The sequence below is a fragment of the Jaminaea rosea genome (assembly GCF_003144245.1).
Source record: "Jaminaea rosea strain MCA 5214 unplaced genomic scaffold BDZ90scaffold_11, whole genome shotgun sequence".
NCBI lineage: Eukaryota > Fungi > Basidiomycota > Exobasidiomycetes > Microstromatales > Jaminaea > Jaminaea rosea.
Window position 1 is genome coordinate 92,182 of NW_020289985.1, and position 16,604 is coordinate 108,785.

At 60.4% G+C, this 16,604-nt stretch overlaps 6 protein-coding genes across 6 annotated transcripts; 5 read left to right on the plus strand and 1 right to left on the minus strand.

Annotated features, from left to right (window-relative positions):
- The first annotated feature begins 57 nt into the window (after positions 1-57).
- BDZ90DRAFT_233307 (hypothetical protein) lies at positions 58-3,490 on the plus strand. The gene has a single exon (XM_025506586.1). The coding sequence runs from the start codon at positions 156-158 to the stop codon at positions 3,441-3,443; it is 3,288 nt and encodes a 1,095-aa protein (XP_025360777.1). The 5' UTR covers positions 58-155; the 3' UTR covers positions 3,444-3,490.
- Positions 3,491-3,729: 239 nt separating this feature from the next.
- On the plus strand, positions 3,730-5,481 carry BDZ90DRAFT_280703 (hypothetical protein; the record flags this gene model as incomplete). The annotated part of the gene is made up of 3 exons (XM_025509301.1): positions 3,730-4,044; positions 4,117-4,275; positions 4,347-5,481. The coding sequence occupies 3 exons, from the start codon at positions 3,730-3,732 to the stop codon at positions 5,391-5,393; spliced, it is 1,521 nt and encodes a 506-aa protein (XP_025360778.1). The 3' UTR covers positions 5,394-5,481.
- Positions 5,482-5,662: 181 nt separating this feature from the next.
- Positions 5,663-7,753, plus strand: BDZ90DRAFT_233309 (hypothetical protein). Its single transcript, XM_025506587.1, has 2 exons — positions 5,663-6,399; positions 6,512-7,753. Exons 1-2 carry the CDS (start codon positions 5,785-5,787, stop codon positions 7,631-7,633), a joined length of 1,737 nt encoding a protein of 578 aa, XP_025360779.1. The 5' UTR covers positions 5,663-5,784; the 3' UTR covers positions 7,634-7,753.
- A 521-nt stretch (positions 7,754-8,274) lies between these two features.
- BDZ90DRAFT_261497 (hypothetical protein) lies at positions 8,275-11,623 on the minus strand (the record flags this gene model as incomplete). Its single annotated transcript, XM_025508384.1, has 2 exons — positions 8,275-10,899; positions 10,979-11,623. The coding sequence occupies 2 exons, from the start codon at positions 11,621-11,623 to the stop codon at positions 8,275-8,277; spliced, it is 3,270 nt and encodes a 1,089-aa protein (XP_025360780.1).
- Positions 11,624-13,396: 1,773 nt separating this feature from the next.
- On the plus strand, positions 13,397-15,073 carry BDZ90DRAFT_233311 (hypothetical protein). The gene has a single exon (XM_025506588.1). It carries the CDS (start codon positions 13,467-13,469, stop codon positions 14,955-14,957), a length of 1,491 nt encoding a protein of 496 aa, XP_025360781.1. The 5' UTR covers positions 13,397-13,466; the 3' UTR covers positions 14,958-15,073.
- A 118-nt stretch (positions 15,074-15,191) lies between these two features.
- On the plus strand, positions 15,192-16,431 carry BDZ90DRAFT_280707 (NAD(P)-binding protein). Its single transcript, XM_025509302.1, has 5 exons — positions 15,192-15,480; positions 15,544-15,689; positions 15,748-16,061; positions 16,136-16,280; positions 16,348-16,431. Exons 1-5 carry the CDS (start codon positions 15,215-15,217, stop codon positions 16,407-16,409), a joined length of 933 nt encoding a protein of 310 aa, XP_025360782.1. The 5' UTR covers positions 15,192-15,214; the 3' UTR covers positions 16,410-16,431.
- Positions 16,432-16,604: the final 173 nt, after the last annotated feature.

The window sequence follows — 16,604 nt, forward strand, 5'->3', positions numbered from 1 at the left end:
TGGCTGCTTCCGCTCCATCCACTTTCGCGTCTTGACTTCTTGTTCGTGTCGAGGCGGAGCATCTTGGCCATCGATCAATCCTTTCCCGCTCAGTGGAGGGCAATCGCCCTCGCTCGTCGTGGCAACGCTGTGGCCGCCTATCTCTGCTCTTCAACATGTCGTCCGAACACGACGACGGTAACCCATACGGCGAGGTGTCAAGGGAGGCGAGCTCTTCGACCCACGCCCCGCCTCCCTCCTCAGATGACATTTCGCGCTACTCCACCCTCCTCCACGAGCACGCTCAATACCTCTACAATCGACTACACAGCGGAGGCGCAAGCTGGAAGCCCCGTCCTTCCCCCCATCCGCACGCGCAAATCGCTCCATCCAGCTGGACGCGCTCTGAGCTCTCTATCTTCTTCCGTTCCCTCGCCCGTTACTCTCGTCTACGACCCGACCTGATCGCTCGAGATCTTGGGGGTGGCAAGACGATCGTTCAGGTCGTGCACTACATCAATGCTCTGCAAGATGCAAAATCAGCCTCACAACGTGGCCGCCGCAGAACTCGAGCCGCGGTCCTTGGGCGCACTCCTGCTGCTGTAGAGGTGGATGACGCTTGGGTGGAGAAGGAGGAGAGACTGGCGGAGGCGCTCTATCCTCGGACACCGACGTCCCATCCTGGGCTCGGCGAATGGACAGAAGATAGCGTCGCCTCTGCAGCCGTCTACATCGCCAATCGAGCCAAGGCTGAGCGCGAAGCATCCCTCGATTCGGACGATGGCAAGATACCCATCTACCAATTCTCCTCCCTCATCTCCTCCCTCTGCCACACGTCATCAAAGCGATCGCGAGGTACAATGAATGGCGAGCTGCGCAAAGCGTATCAAGACTTTATTCGGACTCATCCTGCGGTTCCTTCACTCGAGCGGATGAGAAGGTCAGGTGCAGGGAATCTCGTCCGGTCACCAGAGAAGATGCACCGCAAGAAACAGAAGAGACGACGCGCCAGCGAGTCTGAGGACGAGGACGAGGGAGAAGAGGCCATCGAGGACATTACCTCCCTGGCGCATCGCCTAGTGCTCCGAATGTGCGAGCTAGGCTTGCTTTGGAGGGTCGTAGAGACTGGGGACAATACAACTGCCGAGCAAGACGACGAGCAGGTCTCGCCTCGCTTCCGCCTCGCACCTCCCCTCTACCATCCCACCTCCTCCGTCATCCACCAGTTCAGCACCTCCCGCAAAGCTCTCCACATCACTGCCACCCAGCCACAACGCTTGCCGACGCGCTACCTCGACACGCAATGCCTCGTTTGGGCCAGCGACATCGCTGGGAGGGATGCGCTGCTGCCTTCGCAAAACGAGGCTGCGACGGATGGAAAAGGCGTGACAAGTCTGCTCAAGCATAGCATGCGGCGACGGATCGCCGAGGGACATGCGAGGATGTTGCAAGCGAAGGAAGCAGCATTGGATCGACTGCTTGGATCTTTGCGTTGCGAGGAGTTGGAATGGTTGGAGACAGGCATAGGGGGCGAAGGGCGCGCGAATTCACCACAGCGAGGCTCTTCCTCGTCTCAGCCTGCAACCGAGCCTCGCTCGTCCCCGGCTGTTCGTACCTTCGAGGTTCACCGCGGCGGCCGAGGCAAGAAAACGACTACCTTCCGCGGTCACTCACTCGAGGGGATGGACGAAGATGAGCGGCGTCGCTTCAAGGCGAGGATACGCAAGCAGGAGAGAAGGAGTGGCTTGGCCCAGCTCAATTCGGGCTTAGCATCGCAGCCTGCTGCTGCCGAAGCCAACGGCAACGGGTCTACTTCACCAAGTCTCGCTCCAGGCGCCGGCCCTTCCTCACCCTCCTCCCATACGCCGGCCCCAGCTTCGAGCCCTTCACTCTCCTCGCAACGGCCTCCCAGCTTGCTCAATCCCTTCAAACATTTGCTCCTTCCCCTGCCGCCGGATAAGCGCAAGAAGGCCGAAGCACGCCTGCGCAAGCGTATCAAGCTTTGGGGCCTCGAGGAGACGTTGCGAGTTGGGTTGGGCAATTTGGACGTGGATGTGAGGTTGAGGGGGAATCAGGAGTTGAGAAGAGCGAGAGAGGCAGGAGATGAGGACGTAGATCGATCGCTGCATCAGGAGGACGTAGCCGCGGCGCTGCAGGCCGCGTACGGCTCTCAAGCGGTTCACAAGGGGATCCAGGACGAAGAATCTCACCAGCCCTCGATCTACAATGGAGCAACCACCTCGCTTCAATCCAGCAGCTCATTCGCGACTCCCCGCATCGACCACAGGTCAGATCGCTTCCGTGCCGTTGGCATCACGAGTCCTGCCCCAGCGCTGGATCGGCTACATATCCTGGTTCAGCAGCTCCTGCCCACCCCGCGAGGAGGTGCGCACCCTGACAGAGCGGAGCAAGAGACGAAGACCTCAATTCTGCAGACCGTCAGCCTGAGGTCATTGGCCCGCATGGTGAGAAGGAACGCGGAGCATACGAGGCTCATCTCCGCAGGCGAGCTGAGAGACGAGAGCGAAGAGGGGACGCAAGGCGATGCGGCCAGTGAGGAGGCCAGCGAATCCATGACGCCATCGCGCGCTGAGGACATCGCGAATTCGAGCTCATCACCTCTCGCGCCCTCGTCACATCTCACAGCCCAACTCGATCTCCCACCCCTCCTCGCCTTCCTCCAACAATCCCTGCACGCCTTCCTTCAGCGAGCAATCGCGCGGCTTGCCCACCCCGCCGATGATGACCTCAACAGCTCCGCTGCGGCCCGCTGGCTCAACGACAAGGAAGTGAAGCGAGCGCTGCGGGAGGTTGGGGTGGAAAGGCTAAGTCTGAGAGACACAGAGCAGGTGGCAGTGCCATCGATCGAGGATGAGGAGGCGCAGCCACGAGGCATGGTCCTCGACTGGATGCAAAGACCATCGCGGCTTGGACGCGACGAAGAGGAGCCAAACGACTCGATCGGCGATGTGAGGCTCGCGCACGCCCTCAACGCCGAGAGCTTCAACTTCAGACGCGCGAATTCCCGGCCCTCTCAGCTTCCCACGCGCGGCCATGCACGTGACGCTGTACCCGATAGCGGCGAGGAGGAGCTCTCGGATGACGTGAAGCACGACGATGACGAGGTCTTTGAGACTCTGGGCGAAGCGCACGAGGTGGAGCATGTGAGAGAGATGTGGACGGCGTTGAATGAGGCAGCGCCAAGGAGAGGGCAGAAGAGGGCCATTTCCGAGGACGACGACGAGTCTGATGAGAGAGAAGAAGAGGATGATGATGATGGTGTGATTGATGAAGCAGAGGATGATGACGATGTGATGGATGAAGCAGAGCCTGCGCACGATGGCTACGATGAGCAGCTCGATACAGAGGACGAGGACGAGGACGCACGCATCGCCCGTCGAGACGCTGAAGCGGATAAGGCGTATGCAGCCGTGGAGCGGTCGAGGTGGTTTGGGTCAACTTAGCTCGTAGTGTCATCGTTGCAATCATGAATTCTTCTTTTCATGTCACGCCCTCATCGCAACCTGTCACGACGCGTCAAAAGGCTCATCGTAGTAAGGGCTCAGTCCGGCAAAAAGACGCGGACTGAGCTCTCGGGAAAAGCGGAGTGCGGGGTTGATTGAAGCGCGGACGGAGCACTGGGTTTCTTAGCTTGTTCTCCTTGAGACACCCAACTCTCCCGCAGCCTCACTTTATAAACAATGGTACATCGCTGCCCCCTTTTTGAGCAGTGGCTCACCACTGCCAACTATGTCTGCTTCTGACAACATCCCCGGACGAGAGCTTGTCCGCTCGTCGCCCACAGCCCAAACGAGAGGGCGCGTCGTAACTGTCGAGGATGTCAAGAACAGGACATGCTGGATCTGCCAGCTCGGCGATGAGGATGACGATGAGGAAAGGAAGATGCAGATGCAGAGCAAAGCGGCTTGGCAACGTCGCAACAAGCAGCTCGACAGCCATCTCCGCTGGCTCCATAGCTGCCACTGCTTCCTCATCGCCCACGAGTCCTGCCTCCTGAATTGGATCCACTGCATGTCCAAACTCGACAAGAAGGCAGACAACGTAGTAAGATGCCCTCAGTGCGCTCATCCGTATCTTTTTGTCTGACCCACGTCATGGCATTTGCGCTACTTCGAGAAGGCAGATCGTGCCCTGCGTAATGTTCTCGGCATGGCGGAGGTAGGCATTTTTGCGGGGTCGTTCGCATTCGCCTGTATCAAATACGGAGAGTACGCGACAAGAGCCTGGTTGGGCAAGGCAGCTGCCAAAGCCTTGCTTGATTCAGGTCGTGGGAGTGTAAGTGATTGTGGGCGCTCATGGTCCCGTTCGTTGCACTGAACATCTTAATCCTCTTCGCGCCGCCGCAGATGAAGCTCTTCTTCGTACCCCTCGTTCTATTGCTCAGCCGCATCCCTTGTCTTCCCGACGATATAGAACTCCGTTTGCGCTACCTGCAGTCGGCCGTCCCTCTTTGCCATGACATGGCGCATGTCCTCTCCGCCCTTGCGGCCTCTGCCAATGCTTTGACTAGGGACGGAGGCCAGTGGTCTGAGAGAGGTCAATTATTCACTGTGGCGACTAGTCATGCTGCACTGGGAAGTCGCCTGGTGGATGTACTACGACACCTTCACCCGCCGACGCTGGCGTGGTCCTTTGCGCTGCTGCCCTGGTATCGCGCTGCATACGGTAACCTCAGGTATCGACTCACAGATTGGCTACTGGAACCGCTTGTCGCGCAAGCAAAGAACCGTACCGGACAGCAGCAGACGCAGACCCAACCTCGGCCTTTCAATGCAGTTCGAGTGGGCGGGCAACCTCGTCCGCAACTACAAGAACGCGCGCAGTACTTTCACTTCACTCCAGTCGGCTTCGGGGTCCGGGATGATCCTGATATCGATGTAGACGGGCAAGCTCAGCCTCCTCCCCTGGGTCTGGACGGCATAACGGACGGCCCTGATCCAGTCGCTCAGGCAGCCGCTCGCGAAGCCATCAGGCGGGGATTACTCCCGCCGAATCCCACGATTCTGACTCACTATTACTCGCCGCGCAGCGTGTTGACATTGATTCGGATCACGCTAGGGACCCCTTTCATGGCTGCGCTGGTCGGCGCAGGGCTGCAAGGTGTTGCGATGTCGATGAGTCCCGGCAACTGGCTGGAGAGGTTGCTCGCCGTCTCTGCATTCCGAAAGGGCGGGACGAGTGTGGCTGGTAATTGTTCGACGGCGAGGGTTTGCGGAGTGCCCTCCTTGCATTGGAGGAACACGGTAGCACTCGGGCTGTACGTATTTGCCTGCGATGCGGTGAGCCTAGGCTATCGTTACCTGCGATTGAAGAGAAGGGCATCTTTGACTGTTGAGGACCTGCCGTTCTCTGAGGGCATGGTTCGGGATTTGGTCACGAAGAAAGTGAACTGATGGCGATGGACGGGAGGGGGGAGGTTCTGTTTCACTTCTACCACTGCGTGTATGACCCGAAGTAATGCTATACCACTCAGCCATCCTCTTGCACTGGACGCAGAGTGGCGTTCTTTTGTTACGCAGAGCTGCCATCTGCTCATCGTCGACGCGTCAAAGGCTTGTCTGTCGCCCGGCTCAGGCCTCAGTCCGAGATGTCGACTTGTCGGACTGAGCCTCGAGGCGGAGTGCGGGGTGGAGCGGCGGATTACGTCTTTGCTTCTTTCCCTCCTTACCTTGTCCCTCCGCCAGCATAGAATCGCAATCTTTCAAGCCGTACAGCTCTGCACGCCGCGCATTCTACTCGCAGGCCCCCTCGTCAAGTCAGGCAATCCCTCGTTCTCGAGCCAGCATGGCCTCTCCTTCCTCCTCTGCGGACGCCGCCCTGGTGGAGGACCTCCTACATTCACCACCCACACCAAAGTCCCGCCGCACAGTCGTGACAGTCGACGACCTCAAGGAGCGAACTTGCTGGATTTGTCAGGATGGGGATGACGACGACCACGACGACGGCGTCAGTGATGACACTAGGGAGCAGTCGGAGGTGGAGAACGCTGTTGGCAGTCCCAGCAGCGGCGAGCCCAGCAGCAGAAGTAGAGCCTCCTCCAAAAAAGAAAAACGCACCACCCATCCCGGGCGCCGCTTTATCCATCCTTGTCGCTGCACTTTGGTAGCACACGAGTCTTGCCTGCTACAATGGATCTATCGCAAGAGGACAAACTCGCAGCCCATTGTCAAGTGCCCGCAATGCGCTCATCCTTACACGCTCGTCGCCCCGAAATCGCGGGGGCTGCGTTGGTTTCAAGTAGGGGACAGCATCTCTTCCATGGCACTGGGAGTCGGTACCGTGTTCTTCGGCTTTGGAGCTGCGAGTTGGCTCTGCTATTCGTATGGCTCGGGATTGATCAAGCTTTGGCTGGGAGGCGAAGCAGCGGCGCAATTTACTGATTCGGACACCGTCGGTTGGGTGAGTTCGCTGATTGTGGACACCCAGCCATACGCCGCCTTTTCTCTCTCTCTCGTCTCTGCAGGAACTCAACTGACCCTTCTCTTCCTCTCGACCGATGCCTCTTCATCAGTACACGGGTGAGCTCGTCGGGGTCCCTGCGCTACTAATCCTGGCGCGCCTCCAAACGCAAGCCGAGATCACACGACAGGCCGAGATCTACCTCGGCACAGCAATGTGGATTGTCCCAACGTACATGCATCTATTCCACGCCACCACTTCATCGTACATGTCATGGTCGCGGACGCCCCTCATCATCAAGGGTGGCTGGCAAGGCGGACGATGTCCAGGATCGCCGAGGGAAGGGTACTGCACCTGGACTGGGCTGTGGGACGCAGTGCGCTCGGCTTACCCGCCTAGCTTCGCCTTGTCTGTCACGATGCTGGTTTGGGGGAGACACGCGTATCGGGCGGCGAGAAAGAGAATAACGGCGTGGCTGCTGCAGCCCCTTGTGGACAAGGCCAATGCGGCGCAAAAGGCGGCGGAGGAAGAGCAGCAGCAGCAGCAGCAGCAGCAGCAAGCACCCCAGCCAGCTCAGGGACCGCAGGCCCTACCTCGCCCTCTTCCTGATCAGCCAGTACCGCAGCGACCTCGCCTGCCTGGGCGAGGCAATCTCAACGACCGCGCCACTCGCCGTCAATTTGCCAGCACGACCAAGATCGTCATCGTCGGCCTCGGAGGTCCAGACGATATGACCCAAGTTGATCCAGACTCTCGCGCCCAGCCTCCACCTTTGGGAACAGAAGCCGTGGTCGAAGAGCCTACCCCACCCGCTGTCGCCCTCGCCGCTGCCATGGCTGGCGTGCATCCTCCGGTGTACAGGTCCATGTACATCTCGCCCTCGTCGGTACTGCGCCTCGTCTGGGCAGCGCTGGGAAGCCCGTTGGTGGCGACAATGCTTGGCGCGGCATTGCAGGGCATATCGATGGGGATGAATCCGGGCAACTGGTTGGAGAGACTGTTGGCCGTATCCGCATTTCGTGAAGGGATCAAGGGGGGTAGAACAGCGAAGTATCAAGGCGTCCGATCACTCCACTGGCGCAACACCCTCTCCTTTGGCTTGTACGTCGTTGCATGCGATGCTGCTAGCCTCGCGTATCGCTACCTGCGCTTGAAGAGGAGGGCGCAGACTACGGTGCAGGACTTGCCATTCCAGGGTGGGATGGTGGAGGGATTGGAGTTGCGAGAGGATTGAGAGTGGGAGGAGAGGGAGCGAGAGGCGTGAGGCGTGGCACGTGAGAGGCTTTGTATCATATCGACCAAAATTGAGCACTGAAACCACGACGCGACGTAATCCGATACCACTCAGTCGCACGCACCACGGCGGTCAGTCGCATGCGGCACTGCCTCTTCTTTTGTCTATCGGTGAAGAAAGTCATTGACGAGTCAAAGTCGAAAGAGAGAGAGAGAGAGAGCGAGAAAGGCGCAAAGAGAGCGTGGCGTAGGGTCGTCATGAAGGTTGTTACAAATACAAACAAAAAGGAAAGAGCCGAGGCGAGGCGGGGCGAGGCGAAAGGGTTGAGCTGAAGAAGTCGAAGCTCGCAAGCAAAGAGCGGGTTGAGGCTGGAGATGGCGAGACGCGCGCGTGACTCTTGGTGAGATGATGGGAACTTGGACGAGTCTGGCCGGATGAGAGTGAGATAGGAGCCTGTGGATGGTGCGGGTCGAGGAGGTCCTGCTCGGCAGCTTAGCTTGAGGAGGTGGTGCTGGTGATGATGATGGGGTAGTGATCGTCCTGTACGTTCTCCTTCCAGTGCCCCGGGAACCCCGCTTTGATCTATGATCGTCGCAGCGATGCGGATACCACCTTTCCCCCGCCTACTCCTGCGTGCCGCCTCAAAGTACATGCAATACGACCTCCTCCCCGGTCACGCGACTCTGCTCCACCGCCATCTGCACATCATCATCGTCCTGCATGGCGACGCGGTCCCCATCTTCATCCAAGTAACGCAGCTTAATCGCCGGCGCTGCGGCTCCCGTGCCCTTGACTTTGATCGCAACCTTTTCGAGGAGAGCGGGAAAAGAGATGTTGGCCAGGACGGCAAGGAAGGCGACTTCCCCGGCAAAGTGGACGCGCACTCGAACAACGTTTTGGCTGCCGGAGCTGGGGCCGGAGATGCTCCCAGTAGGCGTGCCCGTGCCGTTGGACGAAACAGAGGGGGAGCTGGTGCGCCCAATCCCAACCCCTTGAAGCTGAGCGTGATGCGCGTGTCCGTGCTGATGAGAGCCGTTCCTTTGCGGGACGGCAGGCATGCCGCCGGCAATTCCTGCCTTGATCGCGGCTGCGGCTGCGGCTGCATTCGCTCCGCCATTCGAGCTTCCTCCGCTCATGGTCAAGGGCGAGGAGGTGGCCGTAGAGCCCAGTTGTGACGCTCCCGAGTGATTCGAGTCAAGCGTCGAGTTGCTCGAGCTGCTCAGTCTCTTCGGCCCTTGTCCGCCAGCCGAGCCTGCAATTGGGTAGCCGTTGTGCGTGCGCGTGTTCCCTGCAGTGTTGATGCGCAACTGCTGCTGCGGCACAGGCGGAGCGTTGCTGAATTGCTGCTGGTAGGGCGGCGCAACCTGAGACGTGCTTGCAGAGCGATTGCGCGCCATTTGCTGGCTGGACCCGCTGTCCGAGTGCGCGCGACCCATGCTCGCCCCACCGGCGTAGTGGGCGCTCGCATTGCTCTCGCCGCGATGCCTGGCCACGGTCGGGTGAACGGTCGGGTCCATGCCGTGGTATCCTGCAGAGGGAGGTGTCATTGCGCCGTCGACGTCGCTCATTGGGTCGCCAGTGACGATGTGACGCAGCGGGGGACGCGAGGCATTCTGGCGCAACTGCCTGCTGCTCGAGGCCTTGCGCAGGGCGTGCTGCTGCTCGCTGCTGCTGCTCGCGCTGCTGCTGGACGCCTGGCGGGGGAGAGGTGGGGCCACTGAGGGCGAATGCGATCGCCACTGCTGGAGCGTGGCTGACTCGTGATCCTCGGTCATTGCGCGTGGTTTTCCGTCGTTGGAGGTCAGTGAGAGCTGGCGTTCCCTGTGCTCGGCTGGCTGAGAGTAGCGGCCGTTCCCCGATGGCGTACCTCGCCCATTCGACGAGTAGAGCCCGCTCATGCCCACCGTCGCCTCGCTCACTGGGTCTGACGCATCATCGCTCGACAAGGCAGGAGTGCGCGAGAAGGGATATACGTAGCTCCCCTCGTAGATTGGTGTCTGCGGGAACAGACTCGCAGAGGGACCGGTATTGCGTCGTCCATTGGCTCCCGCGCCAGCCATGTTGACGGGCGATGAGGCGCCTGAGTAGAAGGCCGCCGAGTTGCCACCCTGCTGCCTGCGCAGCTGCGCCTCCTCGATGAGCTTCTGGATCGTCGACTGCCAAAGCTTGAGCTGCTCCTCATTCTTGCAGCGCAGCGAGAAGGCTTCGAGTTCGAGGTCTCCCTTCCACTGCACGGCGAGGGAGTGGGAGCCAATCCCGCCGAACTGCGAGGGGATGGAGTCGGGGATGGCAGCAGTGACGTTGTTGATGAAGATGCGGCCCTTGAGCTGGAGTGTCGTCTTGGCCTTCTTTGGCGCGCCAATCGAGTTGGTGCGCTGCTTGAGCAGCGAGTTGGACTTGGAGTTCTTTTTGCCCAGATTCGGGACGAGCTCCTTGCAGCAGAGCAAGATGCGCTCGAAGAGGTACACTTGGTACTCGCGCTCCGTCTCGCCCTTTGCGACCATGAAAGTCTCTGTGAGGAGAAGATTGCCAAACGTCGCAACGTGGTGTCCCTTCCAGTCTTCTACGCGTCCCTCGAGCTCTGCGACGAGCTGCTTGTTCTCCTGCACTCGGCGCACCTCGTTGACCTGCGCCGCCCCTTTTTGCACGATCGCAAGACCCTCCTTGAGCTCTTCGTAGTAAGGGCCGCTGGGATCTGACTTTTTCAGCAGCTGCTCGAGGAGGAGCGGGTATTTGCAGATGCGCTGCACCGGCTTGATCAAGAAGGCTGGCAGCTCATACGCCGGGTCGAGATAGCAGCCCTCTGCTGCGGGAAGGCCGCGTAGGCGTTGAATATTGGCACTCTCTTGCGAAATCACCTCCAGCGCTCTAGCGTAGTTGGCGCAGAATGGCCAGTAGACGTCAAAGTTGGACTCGAGCATCTGGAAAGCACGACCGAAGCGCTGCTCATCAGGCGGCCTGCGCGCGTTGTCTTCGAGGTTGATGAGGCAGCGACGCTGGAAGTCTACGAGGTTGTTGAGGTTGCTGAATAGATCGTGGAGGCGGTCGGCTGACAGGATGTCGTTCTGCTGGAGGGCTCGGGCGCAATTCTGGAGAACTTCGAGGTCCTGGACGTACTTGCGTTCGGACTCGAGGAGCTCGCGAACGATCCATGCACGCTCGTCGCTTGGCTTGCCTACGTCTTCGCTGTGTCTGGGTCGCTCTGACTCTACGAGAATGCCGCGGGCCTCGAGCTGGTCGAGCAGGCGGCCGACGACGCGCACGACCTGCGCGTACACACCAGGATGAAGGATTGGATTAGCGCTCGTAATCAAGCTGCGGTCCATTGCTGCCTCGCAAACTCACCTGAACCCAATCGTTGGTATTCTCGCGGTACACCTGCATGACCGTAAACATCTCGTCCGGGTCCACTCCCATTTCGCTCTGCATCGCAATGATGAAGCGGGCGACGAGCTTCTTGCAGGCATTGGTGCTGTTGACTGCGTCTCCCACGTCGGTTGGCAGTCTCGTCGCCGGCTCCAACAGGTTGTAGAGCTCGCAAAGTGGTGTGCCTTGGCGGAAGACGTCGAAGAGTTGGGTGACGGGGTCGTTGGACGAGGGCGGCGCTGTCGACGAGCTCGCAGCCCCCTCTGCCAGATATCTCTCGCCAAACTCTGGCACACACCACAACCTCTCCCTCAATATCACGCAAGACTGGTAAAGCCCGGACCCGGCTACTGCTGGCTTGTTGGCGATTGTATTGGCTGCGACTGGCGCGCCCGGCGCCCCACCGATGAAGGATGAGCCGATGCCTCCATCTGACGTCGAGCCGTTACGGCTGGATGCGCCCGAGGCTGGGAGCGAGTTGTGCTGTGCCTGCGCTGTGTAGGCGGATGAGGACGAGTGGATGGAGGGGGGCATCGGGACGGTCGATGTCGAGTAAGGAGTTGGGCCTGCCGTTACTGAGAACTTGCGCGGCGGACGAAACGCTGATGTTGAAGGGGCTGCCATGATGAGGGACGGCAAGTAGCGATGCGCAGAGGCGCTTGCTCTTATCGTCGCGACGTGCGCGGAGAGATGGGGATGATGGTCGGCGACTGCGACGGCGAGGACAGTTGTCGGTGATGAGGACGGGGACGGCGAAGATCCCGTAGATGTAGGCCGATGGCGATGACGATGGCAACAATCGGCGGGCTAGCAATCAAGGTCGGTGAGATTCGTTGCGCGTGCGTGGGCGTCGGGTGTCTTGTTGGCCAGCCAGCAGGGATGATGACGAGGGGCGAGAAGCGAGGCGAGAGGCGAGGGACGAGAGGCGATGACTATGGAGCTGAAATCCGTTGCGCGAGGATGATGTTGCGCGAGGACGGCGCGAGGACGGCGCGAGGACGAAGAAGGTGAATCGGTGCAGTTGCGCTCGTCAACAGGGGTCGGATGGGAAAGGCAGCAATCAAGGGCAGCAAAACGTCGAAGAGGGGGTGGGGAGGAAGAGAGGAAGGCTTGACCAGCTAGCTAGTCCGCTGCCAACACTAGGCGTCGTAGTGGGTGGGGAAAATGGGGTATTGTGATGTGTGGAAAAAAGACGACGACGACCACGATGACTGGCCGATGAGGCGCACACTCACAAGCAGGGGGTTTCGAGTCGTCGTCGCCCTAACACACAGAGACTAGCAGCGGCGGCGGAGGCGGCGGAGGCGTAGAGCAGACGGAGAGCCACGCTCTAAGACGCTCGCACCCAGGGCGGGGCGGCAGGCGGGGGCGCCGGCAGCAGACGAGAGGGACGAAGGGCAATCTGACGCTGCTGATCGGAGACCACGCCGCGCACGACGCCTGTGTGAGTGAGAGAGGGCAGGGCAGCAACAACAAAGGCCGAGAGAGCGCGAGCCGCTAAAACAAACGCCATGGTCAGCAGCGTGGGCCAGCAGCGTGGGCGAGGCGAGAATAGACTGTACGTGCGTGCGTGCGTGCGTGCGTGCGTACGAGTAGCAGACCGGATACCCGCGATGGTGGCATGATCATGGAAGCTATTATTGTCGAGGCGCAGCCTGGCAAAGCGTAGGGCATGACCGAGCATAGAGGTGCCGATGGTGCGATTGGGTGGTGCGATAGGGTGGAAACGAGGGGGGTGGTGCTGGCACGCTCCGGCTGCCATCGGCGATCGCGGTACCATCATCGTCGCGATGGGAAGACTTGCGTGTGGCTACATGAGCGGGCTACGTGAGCAGGCCGATGGCGAGAGAAGCACTTCTGGATCGACGAGCGGCGAGAACCTGGGCCGACGTCACTCATGACAGACGACGGGCGACGATCGATGGGCGATGGGTCACGGACTCTTGGTAAGTTGCGAGCACGCATGATCTCGACAGCTGCGCCGCCGCTACCCTTGCTCTGGGTCCTGGATGGCAGCCACCGTTGCGATGATGGCCGCCACCATCGCCGTCATCCCCCTGCCCACTCCCTAGCCACCTTGCTCATCGTGCCGCCTCATGAGCGGCTCCTCTTGGCGCGGCCCGCAATGCCCTCCGTCCCCAGCTCACCATCCGCCATCACCACGATCGAGTGTTCCCCCGCTATCATCCTTGGGCATCGTCTCCTCCCGTCCCGCTCGCCGGCTGCTCGCACACGCCGACGTGGCACCCACTCCCGTGTCCCCCGTCCGCTCAACTTTGTCAGGGCGGCGGGCTGCGCTTGGACCTTCTTGCCGCGCGTCGGGCAGAGCGCCAACAAAGCTCCCAAGAGGCGAAGCTCGACGAAGGTTCACTCTCAATCCCAACCTACCACCCGCCAGACTCCCTCATAGCATAGCAGCTTCATCGTCTCACGCAACGCTCGCAACTCTCGCACCGCTCGCACAGCAATGAAGTTCGCGCAAAAGGCCCTCTTGGCCGCCCTCTCGAGCGCAGCCCTCGTCGCAGGGTCTGAGGCCCCCTCGGACGTCCTCGACCTCACCGAGTCGTCGTTCAACTCCGTCGTTGACCCCGAGCCGCTCATGCTCGTAGAGTTCTTTGCTCCGTGGTGCGGCCACTGCCAGGCTCTCAAGCCCCACTATGAAGAGGCAGCCACGACGCTCAAGGACGAGGGCATCAAGCTGGCAAAGGTGGACTGCACCGTCGAGGAGAAGGTGTGCTCTGACCAGCAAGTCGGCGGCTACCCCACCTTGAAGGTCTTCCGCAACGGCTCACCCTCCGACTATGCCGGCACGCGCAAGGCGGACGGCATCATCTCGTATATGCAGAAGCAGGCCCTGCCTGCCGTCTCCCATGTAACTTCGGCCAACCTGAGCGACTTTAAGCAAAAGGACAAGGTCGTGGCGGTGGCATTCCTGAGCGATGGCGACTCCGCTGAGCGCAAAGTGTACACCGAGCTGGCTGATGCGAACCGCGACGACTACATGTTTGGGCTCGTGACCGATGCCGAGGCTGCCAAGGCTGCGGGCGTGACTGCCCCCGCCGTGGTCCTCTACCGCAAGTTCGACGAGCCCGAGGTCAAGTACGACGGCGAGTTCAATGGCGAGGACATCAAGGCTTTCCTCGCTGCAGAGCGCGTGCCGCTTATCGACGAGGTTGGGCCGGAGAACTTTATGACCTACTTCGAGTCGGGCCTGCCTCTCGCCTACTACTTTACTGAGCCTGAGGCCGAGAACCTGGACACTGTGCTTGCTGGCCTCAAGCCGCTGGCCAAGGAGCACAAGGGGAAGATGAACTTTGTCTGGATCGATGCGGTGAAGTTTGTCAACCACGCCAAGGGGCTCAACCTGCGCGGCGAGTCGTGGCCCTCGTTTGCCATCCAGGACATCCAAGGCTCGACCAAGTACCCCGTCGACGACTTGGGCAAGGACCCGGTCCAGTCGATTCACGACTTTACGACCCAGTACCTCGCTGGCAAGCTCAAGCCCAGCATCAAGAGCGAGCCCGTCCCCAAGGAGCAGGACGGGCCCGTCCACGTCCTCGTTGCCGACGAGTTTGACCTCATCTTTGACGAGAAGAAGGACGTCCTCGTCGAGTTCTACGCGCCGTGGTGCGGCCACTGCAAGAAGCTGGCCCCAACGTACGACACGCTCGGCGAGAAGTACGCCGCACACAAGGACAAGGTCATGGTTGCCAAGATGGACGCTACGGCCAATGATGTGCCGCCCAGCGCTGGGTTCCAGGTGCAGTCTTTCCCGACGATCAAGTTCAAGCCGGCGGGTAGCAAGGCGTTTGTCGACTTTGAGGGGGACCGCTCGCTGGAGAGCTTCATCGATTTCATCTCGCTGAACGGGAAGAGTGGCGTGAAGGTCAGCGCCGAGGCGAACGACAGCGGTGCGGCCCCGGTGGCGGAGAAGGCGCCATCGCACGAGGAGCTGTGAGCGCGTGACCAGGGGTCAGCGCTGGTCAGGGGCGCCCATGCAGAGCCGTGCCTGCCCACACCGAGTCTCTCCTATCTCTTTTGCTCTCTGCGATGCCATGAATTCTATTTTTCCACGTCACGCGGTGATGTGGGATGCGTGAACAGTAGGCGTGCTGAGCTGCGAGCGATTCTCGACGCTCGTTGGAAACCTCCACCTGGACCCTTGTTCCTCCCCCTCCCTCTTTCCCCACAAACACACACACACCACCTGCCAGCATGTCCTTCCAATCAACCGCACCCACCACCAGCACGGCCTCCTTGTCTGTCACATCTCTCTTTGACGTTGCAGGCAAACGCATCCTTATCACCGGCGGCGGTTCGGGACTGGGAAGCTATGCTGCGCTAGGTCTCGCCTTGCACGGGGCCAAGGTGTTCATCGTCGGGCGCAGGGAGGAGAAATTGGCGAGCGTGAAGAAGGATTTTGAGAAGAGGCGGGGCGACGAGGGCGCTCCGCAGGCTGCTGCTCAGGGCGAGGTCATAGCGTGAGTGCGCGCGGTGCGTAGAGGAGACAAATGCTGATATCACGCGCCGCGCTCGCCATGTAGCCTCCCTGGCGACGTCTCGTCCAAGGAAGGTCTGGACAAGCTTGTGGCCGAATATCGCAAGCATGAGGAGCACCTCGACGTGCTTGTGAATGGCGCAGGGGTCAATGGCGACTGGATCAAGCTCAAGCCCGAGGACAAGGACGACAGTGGGTGCTGCGTCCGGCGTAACTCGCGATTCGTGCTAACGTTGCGCAACCCTCGCAGCCAGCAAGGTCCACGCATCCCTCTACGACGAGGAGTGGTCCAACTGGAGCAACACGCTCAACGTCAATACGGTCTCGCCCTATTTCACAACACTCGCCTTTGTGCCTCTCCTAGCCCGCAGCAAGACTCCCTCTCTGCGCGATGAGGGACCCTGCGTCCTGCTGGTCACCTCCATCGCTGCAGAACACATTGCGCGTAACCACTCCATCTCGCACGTCTATCAGACGTCCAAGGACGCGGAGGAAAAGGTGGCCAAGCTGCTCGCCGTGAGGCTGCAGCCGTACAAGATTCGGGTCAACTCGATTGCTCCCGGAGTAAGTTGGCGGGTGGGTGCGCGGTGTGGTAGCAATGAGCTGACCCGCTTTCGCGCTCGCTCTCGCGCCCACAGATCTATCCCTCGGAGATGACCAATCATCCCACGGCCGAGTCCTTCATGGAAAAGGCCAAGACGATGGTCCCCTACATTCAGCGCAGCGGGACGCCCGAGGACTTTGTGGGCTTGATGCTCTTTCTCACCTCGCGGGCGGGGGCGTGTGAGTGGGCGCGTGATCAGGGAGAGGCGATACGACACGACGCTGACATTTCGCTCGTCGCATACAGACCTCAATGGCTCGCAGATTGTCACTGACGGTGGGAGGTTGCTCGTCCAGTCGGGAGCGTAGAGGCGCCGCCATGACGATGTTGTCTCGCTTCATAGAGTCTCCATAATATTCAGCTCATTCTCATTGCGCGCCACCACCATCGCCCTACTAACGGCGACGTTGGCGTTGGTATCTCGCGCACCGGCCCGTCCCCGGCGAGTCTCGCACTCGCGCGTGTGTTGAGGATTATCTTGTCGCCCCAAGCGTCGTCGCCGT